Source organism: Mastigoproctus giganteus, chromosome 9 (assembly GCF_048544385.1).
Source record: "Mastigoproctus giganteus isolate SK-2022 chromosome 9, ASM4854438v1, whole genome shotgun sequence".
NCBI lineage: Eukaryota > Metazoa > Arthropoda > Arachnida > Uropygi > Thelyphonidae > Mastigoproctus > Mastigoproctus giganteus.
Window position 1 is genome coordinate 198,555,653 of NC_143583.1, and position 14,837 is coordinate 198,570,489.

The 14,837-nt window shown below is 35.5% G+C and overlaps 1 protein-coding gene across 4 annotated transcripts in view; it reads left to right on the top strand.

Moving 5' to 3' along the window:
* LOC150081011 (ethanolaminephosphotransferase 1-like) overlaps positions 1 to 14,837 on the top strand; it is a 212,708-nt gene that overhangs the window by 155,564 nt on the left and 42,307 nt on the right. For all 4 annotated transcript variants that reach the window (XM_090381040.1, XM_090381042.1, XM_090381041.1 and 1 more), the window contains 2 exons: positions 1,705 to 1,753; positions 12,208 to 12,388. In XM_090381040.1, the coding sequence (XP_090237166.1) occupies positions 1,705 to 1,753; positions 12,208 to 12,388 (230 nt within the window). The remainder of the gene's footprint in view (positions 1 to 1,704; positions 1,754 to 12,207; positions 12,389 to 14,837) is intronic.

Below are 14,837 nucleotides of genomic sequence, written 5' to 3' on the forward strand. Positions count from 1 at the left end.
TTCCATATTCCCCAGGTGCCTTTCTTGTGTTTATCTTCAACAATTTCTTCTCCACTTTACTCTCAGTTATTACAAGATTATCTAGCTTACTGCCAGAGTTGAATACACCTCTGGCATTCCCCTCCCTGAATAACTCCTCATGTGTGAATGTTGATGCAAAATATTCATTCAGTTTGTTAGCTACCTGAGCAGGATCATCAACAGTTGAACCATCGATATCAAGTGGACTAATCTGATTCATCCCTTTCCTTCTAGAGTTTACATAAGTAAAGAACTCTTTGCTGTTTTTCTTTGCGTCCTTTGCCAAAGATTTCTCATAATCTGCCTTTGCCTGCCTAACCTCCTTTGTAACTTTGTTACAGACCAGCTTATATCTATCACAGGCTTCTGTGTCACATGTTAATTTATATGTATCCCATGCATTTTCCTTCTCTGTCACATGTCTAATTAGTTCATCTGACATCCATTTAGGCCTAAATCTTGAATAATATTTCTTTGTTGGTATGAAAAGCCTAGTGGCTTCCAAGGTTAATTCTTTGAATGCTTCCCATTTTGAATTTGCTGTTGGTAACATTATCAGTTGGTTCCACCATATAGAATTTAAATACTGTCTCACCACTGTAGTCATCTTTATGAAAGCAAAAACCTTTCCCATTACCCCTGATGGTAGGTAGTTACCTCTTTGAGTAAATCCCACTTCAGCATACTGTGATCACTGCTACCTAGTGGTTCCTTTATCTGTAGATTCTTGAAGCATGAAGAATCACTACTGGTAATCATATCAAGAGTATTACTCCCTCTAGTTGCCTCCCAAACATTCTGCTGTAGAAAACAATCATCCAATAAATCCACAAAAGCCTTGCTAGTTTGTGAGTGACCAACCCACAAATTCCAGTCAATATCCGGGAAATAAAATCCCTGATTATAAGACACTCTAATTTACTGGTCCCCTCTATTTCTCTGCACAATTGCTCATTATACTCATCAGATACATTAGGCCTATAACACACACCTACTCTCATTTTTCCTTTCCCAGTGCTTATGTCACACCAAACAGACTCAACATTGCATTGTCCACCAACATCAATTGGATGCACTTCCTTAGATTTTATGTGTTTCTTAACTAACAGCATAACCCCCTCTTCCTTTCCTGTCTATCCTTTCTGTACACATTGTACTCCCCAAATTCTAGTTCTGCACTTCTTATGTCTGTGTGACACCATGTCTCTGATATCCCAACAATATCTGCCTTTGATGTCTGAGATTTTGGATAATCCAAAATCTCAGGGTTATCCAGGTAACTTTGGTAATATAGTGTATTTTTCTGTGTGTGTGTCACTGGTTCACCTCTGCATATATGCCAAAAACTTACTGGTGTGCTTAGTTTTTTGGGATCTAATGGAACATTAGTTTATACATTTATTATTTATTTAGTGTTAAGAATGGAGTTCTCTCCCATAATTAGCATAGCTCTATAAGTCAGAATTATGGCATTCTTATAGATATTTCTATACATAGTTGTCATCATTAAAGATTGTCAGTTTAATTTTATCAATAAAAACTTCTTCATTATAAACTGCTGGAACAAACTAAATTTTGAGCAATTTTACTTCTCAGAAAATGACTAAATAATAACTTCAATAATTATTATTATAGTTTTTTTTTTAACCTTTTAAAGATTTAAGTATATTTTTTATTTCATAGTTGGTACTGTAGTTGTGACTGTGCCTATGAGTGTGAATAATGTGTATAGGTAAGTGCTCTTTAGTTCTTGTGAAATTTAGAAATCCTTCTAGTGTGTGTGTGTGTACACAATCAAACTCACTCAGTTTTACCATCAATGAAAGGTCTTCAATATTATTAACATCATTATCAACCGAGGCTGACTTTTTCTTTAAATTACATTGAAATTGGTAGAAATGTAATAAAATTTTATTAAAAGATATAAAATGCATATATATTACCCATAGTTATAACTCCAGTTACATTAAATGCTGTTTCACTGTATATGTTATGCCAAGATTCGAAAATCTGAACATTGGCATAACATATAAAGTGAAACAACATACTTCATATTCATGTACCAAGATATGTTGAAGAATGTTACGTTACCAACAGTTTTTAAATCTTCCACATCCATTTTGGAAGTTGTTTACGCTAGCAGACTAAATCAAAATGATGATTCTTGCTTTGTCATAGGCATTTCTATTGCCAAAATTATGAAGAGTCTGAAACGAGGGAAGATTCTGTTCTTTTATTCAAGAGGAAGGACTTTTTACTGCATGTGACTAAGTGGTACACAAATTCCCATTGAAAAATGATTCTTTTTAAAATTATGTGGTAGCATAAATGTCATCAATTGGCAATGCATCATTTTTAAATTTGAAATTTTTTGTGGACAAGTTACTTCTTGTTGTTAAAGATAAAAAAATAGATGAAGCAATAGATGTTTTACAACATCAGTTCTGTCAATTTTTGAGAACTTATCTGACACTATTTTGAAAGAAAAGAAAGAAGAAAGGAAAAAAAGGGTACTCTTACCAGGAAAGGCTTCAGTTCTTCAAACTGCAGCACCTGGAAATTAGGCACAGGCAAGGAGATCTGATTGAGATGATTATAGTACGTATGCACATATTATTTGATTGCATACATATATTACAACATAAATTTATATATGTATTATATTATTTGTATAGTATATCGTATATTTAATAATACTGTATTATCTAACAGAAATAGTCAGGTTTTTTCTTTTGTTTCCTAACTCATATTCAATTTTTGCAGTATTGTGATTATCTTCTGTTTTTATAAAAACAATCCAAAAATTTAGCTGCTTGAAGTGCTATACTAATAGTTGGAACTTTCTGCCCTATGTCTTTTTCAGTTTTTTCATTTTCATCTCCATCTTTATCACCCATTTCATTCTTCAGTTCAACAATATCATCATCAACAATAACATATGCATCTAAGTTGTAATGATTTAAATCCTTGATTTGTTTTGCAGATGTGTTCTGAAAAAGACAAGTTTTCTCATTAGTATCAATTTCAACAGAATCATTCCCAGAGTTTCTGACTAAATCCCACATGATCAAAATCCCACAGATAGTTTTCTCAAATACTCTGTTCTGTACCTTTTCTACATTTTATACTGCATCCAGTAACATTATTGTGAAGCTTTTCTCTCTTGAAAGAGAGAAAAGCTTCACAATAATGTTATTGGATGCAGAATAGATGTCTTTCAAGACAAGCCATTTTATGGAAAATTAATTTTCAAAAATGAGATTTGGAACTTCGCAACTCCTTGGTTCCTTGGTTGCAAGTTTCTTTCAGTTTGATGGAAGAAACATGAGTTTAATGTTTTTTTATCTTGCTTTGTTGACTTTGTGTGCAAAGTAGTTGTCCAAAAGAAGTAGAATTTTTCAGTCATGTGTCTGTAACTCACAATCCTGCTGAAGTAACCTGGATTCAAACAAGGCTGATATTATACCAGCTTTTTCATTTGTTCTTAGTTGACAAGGTAACTTCTTAGCATTTTTGAAACATCACAGATTTTATATTCTTATGACAAACATTTCTGTCTTTTCTATGCCATACAAATTTGTGCAATTGAGGACTGTGATACAATCTCTTGATGATTTACTGCTTCTGCACCTACACCCTTGGAGTTTAATATTCTGTCAGGAGTTAATTGAAAAAAAATGTCCCATCTCAGCTGAATTAAAATTGCCTTTGTTCAAGTATCCTCTGTACACTTTGGACCAAACCAAATTTACCCACTCTGTATTGTTCCTATATTTTGCTTTATCTGTAACTTTTCCAAAACATATGTTATGATGCAACTTAAATTATTTCTCCAACTAGTGGAATACACAGACTTCTCAATTCCAAATAATTTGGCAGAAGGCTATAATCATTAAAAGTGGAACATATTAGAATATTTTTGCTTCTTTTGTGTTTAAACTACTTTAAAAGAGCCTTGTTAACATCAATTTTTTTTGTTTTGAATTCCAAATTTTGTACCATGTTGAGCTTGAAAAGTTAAATTCATGAGCAACAATACATTTCTTCCTTTTATATTTCTGTAATAACTTTAATTTTATCCTACACATCTAAAGCTTTTTGCCAACAATAATTATTTTAAAATTACTGTACTGTATGGTGTAAAAAACCATGTGTTAATCTCTGCAGCAGAATGATGGAAACTGACTCAAAATAAAAACAATGCTCTTGAGCAGAGGAGGAACCATACATGTGCATGCGATACTAAATGCTTGTGAATACTTTTCAAGAACTTGAAAAGTAAAAATTCCCAAGATTGTTGATTTCTTTATAGCAAAATAAATTCCACAATGAGGCACTGTTTACAAAAAAAACCAATTTGTGGTGACAAGGAATGACTCATTTACATATTAAAGCCTCCTATGTACACATATGGCATCAGTAAGAATGATGTGACATCATCACCTATGCCAGTAGATTTTGGTTTCTCAGTCTTCTGCATGAGGGAGCTGCATATGTTTATTGCTTTCTTCACAGTTTACTGTGCAGTTTAATAATATGTCAAAATTTTAATTTCTAAAAGAAAAAGCAGAAATAATTGAATTAAAAAGTTGACAGTGGATATTAATGCAGATTTTTCTATAATATACCACTCTTCGAATTGCAAATGTGAAAAATTACTATAAAAATGGAGATCGACTTATACAGCAGATGCTTACATATCGCTGGTCAGTTTACTGTTATAGCTATACAGTTTTGAAATAATGTAGCCAAAGTAAAATGATGCAGTTTATATAATTATCTTAACTAACTTATTTTTTATACTATAGCCAAGTTGTCGTTATTTCTGATGACTTGTTTTCGAGTTTGAGTGTATATACTTTTTGTAAAACTGAAGTAAACACTAGTTATTTATTTTTATGAGGATTTTTTACCATTTAAATACCGAAATAATATATGCATTTTTTGATGTAGGTATTTATTCAGTGCTGATTGACTATTATAAGCCTAGTTGCCGACCAGGCTAGCCGAGTGGGTAAAGTACCTGCCCGGCAACCCAAAGGTCGCGGGTTCGATTCCCACCTCGGGCTTGGATCAAAGTACTGCAAAAACCTTGGGAGGTGCAATATGGCCATAGAAGCCGATGCGCCAACAACTACCAAATCAAAAAAAAATAAATAAATAAGCCTAGTTATTGATCATTGAGAGAAAATACAAACATAATTAACACAAAAATGATGCTAGGATAAATAAAACAAAAAAAGAAGTATATTATTTCAAAAATATATTTAACGTACATTAAATTTAATGTACGTTAAATTTTATGTATGTTAAATTAAATTTAATAAAATTAAATACATTAAATATATTTAACATGTACATTAAATATATTTAATGTACATTAAAAAAAAAAAAAAACTGTTTGGTAAAGTGATGTCAATATAAATTTCACTATTCTTGCAGTATGGTATTTGCTTAAAATGGGCATCATTAATTATTTTTTTAATTGGGAAAGTAGAGCAATAAAACATTCTTTATGGCTCTGTGTTCATGTACAAAATATATTAGTATTAGGCATGTAATGCAAGGAAGCCTCAGGCTTTTGTAAAAACTGCCAATAAATAAAATAAATTAATAAATTACCAATGTGTGTCCCTCCTCAAGTAGGTAGCTACCCAACTGATATTTGAACGTCCCCAAGCAGACTACCTCCACCACCCATGGAGGTAACTTATTCTTGTAATTAACAACTTATTGGCCGAAAACTTCCAACAATCTGGTCCCTAGTTCTGAAATTATTTATAACTACGAAGTTTTCACCGTCATTCATTTTATCATTCATCCTGATAGAGATCTCCCTCTAAGATGTTTGGTACACTGTGATCGCTGCTGCCCAGTGGATCTTTTACCTACTGATTCTTAATGCATGTAGAATCACTACTATTAACTGGATCCAGTGGCGTGTCCAGGTATCATCATAAGGGGGGGTGCATAGCGACCAGGTCCAGGTATCATTGTAAGGAGGCCATGGCGACCAGGCTTTTGAGTTTTTTTTTAGAACATCTCCTGTGTTCTTTTTTGTTAATTTCAAATTTTTTGTTGGGGGGCATATGCCCTCTGTGCCCATCCCTGAATATACCCCTGACTGGAACAGGAGTATTACTTCCTCTTGTTGTCTGTCTAATATGCGGCTGTAGAAAACAGTCATCCAATAAATCCACAAAAATCTTGCTGGTGTGTGAGTGGCCAACCCACAAGTTCCAGTCAATATTGGGAAAGTTAAAATTCCCCATTATTAAGACATACTGATTTAACTGGCCACCCTCTTTTTCTATATAGTTTTTCATTGTACTCGTCACAGTCATTAGGCCTGTAACACACTCCTACTCTCATTTTTCCAGTGCTTATGCTGCACCAAACTGACTCAACATTGCTCTGGCTACCCATGTCGGCTGGGTAAGCTGCCTTAGATTTAATAAGCTCCTTAACTAAAAGCATAACTCCCATCTCCTATCCTGTGTGTCCTATTGGAATATGTATTCTTCATATTCCAATTCTGCATCCCTTATGTCTGAGTGACTCTATGTCTTCGATATCCCTATAATGCCTGCATTTGATGACTGAATCAGTACTTCAGATTCATCAAATTTATTTACTGTGTCCTAGCATTAGTGTACATACAAGTATACATGCACCTGTTCTCACTCTTAATTACCTTAACACAGTCTATGTTAACCATGATGACCCACAGAAAGGCTTGAAATCCCCCAACATGTTGCTTTCCAAACTGCTGCATGTTCCAATAGAAGCAGTGCAAGAATCACTTTTACCTCTGTTTGTGGCTGTAATTAAATATACAGTAGATTCTGGTTATTTGGGTCACTGGTTAATCGAGGTAGCTGTTTATTTGGGGCAAATCTTATAAAAACAGAAACCAATCGAGAAAATAGCCAGAGTTGACTTCGCTTAATTGGGACAGCATGCCGTTTAATCAGGGCAGGAGACCGCAGCACTGGAGATTACCCTGCAATTGTCTCCGACGGTACCACGTGGTTTGGTCGAAATTCTGGAGGTCACAACCATAAAACAATAAAAACAATTAGCAGTCACCTGTTTATTGGGCTTTTCTCTCTCTCTCAGGGTAATTTAGAATTTTTTTATTTTTTTATTTTTTGGCTGGTGCAGCATAAGCCTCAGGCTTCCTTGCACTATATGGCTAATAATGATAATAATAATAATTTTCTGTTAGTGAAATCTATCATAAACGGACAGTAAACTCGATCTTACTGAATTTGCGATAATACCGACAGCTGGAATTCTGTGGGTTATTATGGTAAAATGTGTTTACACTTCCATGAAATCTTCAGTCATATAAAAAAATCAATTTTCAGATCTTCTCTTCATTCCTAATTTTAAAGCTTTGTAACTCGTTACTCGGTTCTCACTTGCGCGTATCGTGTTACTTGCAATTTGTGTGCCGTGTTCTTTGTTATTGATTGCTTATCTTTTTACTGTTTTAAATTTTAATCCCCCGCCCACAAATGTCAGTGAACAGAAATTTCAACTAGTTCGTATGTACATATTGCAGTATGTATTAATTATTCCGATTATCAAGTATATTCTTCCGATTTTCACGTATTTTTAATTTTTTAATTGGTAAGGTAATAAAGGGTAAATTTGTGCTTAATATATCTTTGCTTTTATAGCCTGTGGATAATATTTCTCCTATTTTTGCTAATTAGAATCGCTGTTTAAAAGAATTAAAATTCAATTCACAAACTTGATTACAATGACCGGCGCTTACTGCACATCGTATAGTGAACGGTACTTTAATATGGTGAGTTTGTTGTAACGTGATTTGATTGTACAGTGAACTAATTGTAAAGGGGGGTACATTGTTAACTACCGTATTTCCCCATGTATAAGCCGCACTTTAATTTTGGGGTCCAAAATTTGAAAAAAAATGTATTATATAAAGTTATTGAGCTCAAGTTTTATTCATCGTAAAATTCATACAACTCATCACTGTCAAAACTCCCATCCATTAGCTTGTCCTCATCTGTGTCTGATGATGAATCACTGTCTTCATATATTGCCTCGTCCTCTGTTCCATCTATGGCATTTCAAATGCCGCACTTCTTTAAATGACTTGACAACGATCTCAATCTTGATATTATCCCAGGATTTTTTCACCCAGGTACAAACTTCTCCTATATTTGGTTTCTTCACTCTTCCTGCTGGTGTCAAATTGTCCCCAGAAGACTTCATCCATTGGTTCCATTCATTTCTCATGGCAGCTTTGAAAGGTTTGTTAATGCTGACATCAAGTGGTTGGAGCTGGGATGCCAAGCCTCCAGGTATGATAGCAAATTTTGTTTTTTGCTCTGCAGCAATCTTCTTTGTGTTTTTTGTTATGTGTGCCCTGAACTGATCAAGCACCAATAGGGGCAAGTTTGCATAAGAGCCCACCTGGTCTCCTGCTCCAAACTTTTTCAAACAGATCTTCATCCCATCCTGATCCATCCAACCCTTGTCGTGAACGTGGACAATCATTCCTCGAGGAATGTCTTCTTTTGGCATTGTTTTGCATTTGAAAATCAGCATAGGAGGCAGCTTGGTTCCGTCGACACAACAAGCTATAACAACTGTATAATGGCTCTTTTCATGTCCACTTATCTTCACAGTTACAGTTTTCATCTCCTTCTTATCAACAGTTCTGTTACTTGGGACATCAAATTGAAGGGTGACTTTGTCCATATTTGCAATCTGTCCCAACTGAAACTGATGTGTCTTCCGACATTGAATGACAAAACAATGAAATTCGAGGACCTTCTGCTTATAGCTTTCAGGCATCTTTTGGGCAAGTCTGGTGCATGTACGCATGCTTAGTCCTTTCTGTTTCATGAACCTGAAGCACCAAATGTGTCCTCTTTGAAATCAGTAACTTCTTTTTCGTCAGCAATTCTGGCACCTCCGTAGCCAGGTGGGAAGGAGCAGCAGTGCGTAGCACACGCTTATTGATTAGACCGGGGTTCGAGCCCGTCACTACCAAATACGGAGGATGCAGAAAGGTCAGGGAATGACCACCGCATATTCCCGGAGCAACATGGCCTTAGTCGCTAATGCTCCTAAAAACCAAATAACAAACAAACAAACAAACATCAGCTCTTCTTGCCTCATGCTGAACCATCTTTGTGGACATAGGAATTCCAGTTGCCCTTTGCTCCTCAATCCATATCTTCGATTCCCTCTCTAAATCAGGCCATTTTGCTGACTTGCCTCTAATGGCCTTCTTCTGCCGTGGCATTTTCAGTAGGGTTTCTTCTTCCCGTAGCCAGTCTCGTATTGTTTTCTCAGTTGGAGGAGGACCAAACTTACGTTCAGCAGCATGATTTCCATTCACTTTTGCAAACTGGATCACTTTTAACTTAAATTCAGCACTGTACGAAAATCTTTTCTGAGCCATTTCTGGGAAGAACGTGGCAAAACTTAACCTAATATACCAGTAACAAGTGCGAAACAATGAGCGCAAAGACAACAAGTGCGAAAAAGTGGGAAATGCAAGTAAAAAAAAAAAATCTACAACCACTTTTTAAACCCCAAATTTTTTGAAAAAAGGTGCATCTTATACAAGGGGAAATACGGTATTTACGTGAAACTTGGATAATTGGGGCAGCCGCTTAATCAGTCCAAAATGCACTAGTCCCGATGTGTCCCAAATAACCGGAATGGACTGTATTTGTATATGTCCCCAAGCTAGCAGTTTTCAAGTTAACACTACCTTGAGAGTTTTAGCAAATATCCTCTTACACCTTCTATTTAAGTGTATCCCATCCCTCTAAAAACAGCCTCTCCTGTTAACCAGCACAGACTTTGCTGAGAAGAATTCTACCTTATGGAACTTGCACAGTCTCTCCAGAGCCGAATTCATTGACATGGCTCTCAACATGTAGGTCCTCCTATTGTATCTGGCAGAATTGCAAACACTTTCAAATTTAATCCTAACTAGCAACTTTTCCCAACATTGCCCTGTACAGTGGAGCCTCGACTTACGATAACATCGACATCTGATATTCTCAGGAACCTATATACTTTCCATACGATCTCTTATTTTAAGGACCAGTGATATTTGCAGGTACCAATGTAGTTGGAACGATACATGGGTGGAAATTTTCAGATGCGTGGCATACAGAACATCACTCATATGACTGTTCTCAACGAACTAGGCTCCTTCAACAACATTATTGTTCAATGTGTAGCACGCAAAACATCACTCGTACGAGATTGTTTCAGATCTATGACAATCTGAAACTTAAAGCTCCATCAACCAGTGGCAGTGCTGTGCACTTTGAAGACTTTAAAGCCAACAGAGACTGGTTTGAGCACTTCAAAAATAGCAGGCAAATATCAAAAGTGTTGAAAGGCATGGGGAGGCATTCAGTGCTGATAAAAAAGCAGCTGAGACAGGAGGGCTATTTTCCCCAGCAGGCTTTTAACATTGATGAAACTGGCCTCTTCTGGGAGCGAATCCCCAGGAAAACGTACATCACTAAGAATGAGGCTAGTTTACCTGGGCATAAGCTTATGAAAGATAGGCCCACTCTCCTGTTGGGTGTCAATGCCTCTTGAGATTTTAAGCTGAATCCTTTGCTTGTGTATCACTCTAGCACCCCCAGAGGATTTAAACAACAAAAGGTCGACAAAGCCATGCTGGGAGAGTGTTTTGGCACAGTTACAAGAAAGCCTGGGTTACAGGATACGTCGTCAATGAATGGGAGCTTCAAGTTTTCTGTCCTTCAGTGAAGAGTTATCTTGAGAAAAATAAACTTCCTGTAAAGTACTGCTCCTGCTGAATAATGTGCCAGGCCATGATCCCAACCTTGTTCAATCTCTTGAGGCACAATTTGAATTTGTTCAAGTAAAATTTTTGCCACTCAACACCACTCCTCTTCTCCAACCAATGTACCATCAAGTAATTGCAAACTTCAAGAAAATTTACACCACGAAAATGTTTGCAAGTTGCTTTGCAGTGACCTCTGGTGAAAATGCTGCCACCCTTAAAGATTTTTGGAGGTTGAAGTTCTTTTCTTACTTCAGGAAGCTACAAAAAAAGTCATCAAAAACAGTCCACTTTGGACAGTTTCTTTGCAAGTAGCAGCAAAAGACAAAAGACTAAAAGATACCTGATGCTTGATATAGACCCACCACCACTACACTACCATTGATTTCATTAGCTGTGCACTTCAAGTCTAAGGTAAATGCTAATTTATTGTTTTTTTTTATTTTAGGATGTTTTATGACTATTAAATAATCTTTGTAAAACACTCATTTTTAATGTAAAAATGAAGTATAACATGTAAGAAATACCTATTTTATGTGTTGTTGGGGTACGAATTACAGGAAATCAATGTATTATTGGTTTCAAAACTTACAATATTTTCAACATACAATGGGTTTTGTGGAACGAATTACCATCAGATGTTGGGGCACCACTGTACTTGTTAAGTAAGCCATCAGATCTACTCTTAATATTATTAGTGCTAACAACAGTATCACCTTTTGTGCCTCTAAAAGATGATGTCGGTTCTTCGGCATCATCTACTTTTGCCCTTGACAGATATACCTTGGTTCTATTCCACCTAATCTTTTTGCACAATATATTTCACCTTTCCCTGACAGTAGAGTCACTGACAATAACTACCTCCTGTGAGACAGTGCATTCTGCCGTGTGGATTGTCACTGTCATGTAATGCACACATGTAATTAGAGGTCTAGCATTGAGTTGGGCAGCTGAGAGCTTATTGCCTCCCCAATTTAATTCTTTCTAGGGTTTCTGTTTAATTTGAGAATGCTACACTAAATTAATAGACACCTAAATACAATATGTATTTAGATGTCTGTTAATATATATACATATTACTATTATAGTAATATGTAATATGTTATCAAGTTTATGCATTATACTGTTCCTGAAGTCGATATTAAACACTGTAGTACAAATGAAATATTGTTGATAATTTGTTACACATTGTAACAAATTACAGTGCTCCCACATTATAAAAATGATGTATTTTTGACTTCTGTTTGTCCTTAAAAATTACCAAGAGAATTAGCATAATTAAGAGGGAGGTTCTTACTGATAGTTGTTTAAAAATGTGTTCATTCTAAATTTTTCAACAGTTTACTAATTTTTTTTCCCTCAAATAGTGCATACAAATCTCAAACTTTGAGGCATTATTCCATATATGAAGTACTTCGTCCTTTAATACCAGCAGGGCTTCTTTTTCTTATAACATCACTGTGGGCAGTATATTCTCCAACAAATATTGTTGAAAGGGATCCACGTACATTTTATGTTATGGCAGGCACTGTATTCTCCAATGTTGCTGTAAGTTCATTACCTTGAATTTTTATTACTTAAAAAATTCATCACCTTGAAATTTTGACTTATATAATGTGAAACTCTCTTTTTTAGTATATTTTTAATAATTTGTCTTTCTTTTTGTTGGCTATATTTTTACTGTTTTGGGTAGTTTCTGTAGCCTCAGTTATATATATATATAATAGTATAAAGAAAATAAGTGAGAGTAGGGGTGGAGAGTAATTGTAATGAAAAAGAAAGATAATATTAATTATGGATGAGGGACACTGCATAAGCAAACGTACTACCCTACAGTCATAATGTATATATATATATTTTTTTATTTATCTTATTTTATTTATTTATTTGGTATGAAGGAAGTGTGTCATTCATTTTTCTGCTTTACTTGTCCCTACTTATGTCCTGTGAGCCATTAATCTTACGAATGCAATATGTGGGATACCTTCTTCCTTTACCCAATCTATTTTTCGCCTTAACAAAGTTTAGCTGCTTTTCACTGCTACTTTGTAAGCTATTATAACTCTCAACTATCCTGGGCAGTTTGTGCACCATGTATTTAACAGCATTCATCATCACATATATCGTTTCGATTTATACATCCAGCTAGCTACTCAATTTTTTTTTTTTTCTCTCTCTCTCACCGTGTTCTAACGCTAGGGAACCACTAGTGAACCTATGTGTAAATATACTGGCAAGCCGCCATCTTGGTCATTTTCAGTCTTACGAAGTAACAGTAAGTTCCCTTCTTGCCTATTCCTACATTTCGATATCATTACTTCAGTTTTTCAATTCCTTTTGCTTGCTTCTGTAAGGTCATCCATGATCTGTATGCCCTGCTAATAATAATAATAATAATAATTACATTTATTGGCACAATTTATTAGACCCTATTCTTGCCGCAAAGTTTCAAATTTAATTCTTTTGTGTAATTTCATACGTGTGCAATAGACATTCACGTGTCTATTGCACATGTGTACCGCATGTCGGAAACAAGAACATTGCCGTCTTTCTCATAATTTTGGTGAATGACCTCTGACGAAGACACTGAAATTGTGAAAAACACTGCAATGTAGTTTTATTTTGGTTGCTTTTTCATATCTCATTTTTTGTCAACTATCTGTCTCTTTTTCATATCTTACTTGGTCACTTCATCCTACCATATATCGCTACATTTCTTATCCATTTCTTCTAGTTCACTTCTCGTGCATACTGGAGATTTAATAGTATTAAACACAATAACACAATAGCTTCTTCACACTTCCTTCATACAAAAAACACACACACAATATGGAACCACCATATTCAGAAGAATCTAAAATCTCTAAGGTTCTTGGTAAAATCCAAAAATGTAATTCTGCTGCAACTAAAACATTCATTCAGACATTAATTAAACACTATAGTAAATTTACTTTCTTTCTGTGTGCTCATTGGAAAAAACCACTTTTGTTATAATATGCCTGCCTGTCCATCACTTTTACAGTCAGAGTTGTTTTCAATGCTTACATTTTATTGGCAAAAAAATTATTGTTTGTAGTTTGCTGAAAAATTCTTATTACGAAGTAAAATAAAAAAAAAATCTGTTTTGAGTGAAAAAGGGCCACTGAATTTATCAAAATTCACCATTATGATAATGTTGACATATTAACCACAGGCAAATACGGCTGACTTTTCGACTTAAAACAGCTGTGATTGAAATTATAAAGTTACATACTGTTTGGAAATTTTTAAACAACTGTCCAAAGGTCTATGCAGGGATACTCTACATAGAGGAACAAAAGTCAGAAGCTGATGCCATTGGTAAAAATAATTTGTGAAAATAATAATTGGCGAAAAAGATTTACCATGAATCACAGTTGTGATGTGTGTTATCTGCCCTTATATATACAGTAGGTACAAGGGCAGATCAGCAAGTGCATGTGCATAAGGAAGGAGGAGGAGGAGCAATTTATGATATACTCTTGTTGTAATACCAATTACCCATTAACACACCTAATATCATTTTTCTGGTGATTTTAAGATCTGACTATATGAATGGAAAAAGTGACAACCTTTTCTGGTAATGGTGTGTGATGGAGTTCCAATTCAAATCGAGGTGATCAGTTGGCTGCATCTACGCATTGAAACTCCTGGCAGTCTATGGGGACCAGACAGTTGATTGAAATAACATCCAGAGATGGCTCCAATAGTTCAGAGAAAAGTAAAGTGCAGCCATTATCAACCCACTGCAGGATGGAAGCCTCCTCAACAATTCATGCTGAGGGAAATGGACCATAATCTGCCACGCTGGTCCAGTGCGAGTTGGCAGATCGACCGTATTCAGCAGTCAGGGGCTTGAACCCCGGTATACTCAAAGAGCGTGTGCTACTGCACTTGCGCTCCTGCCCACTCAGCTAGAGCCAGAACACCAACGTCTGTCACAAACAATGAAAACAAAGAACTCTTTGACCAGCTCATT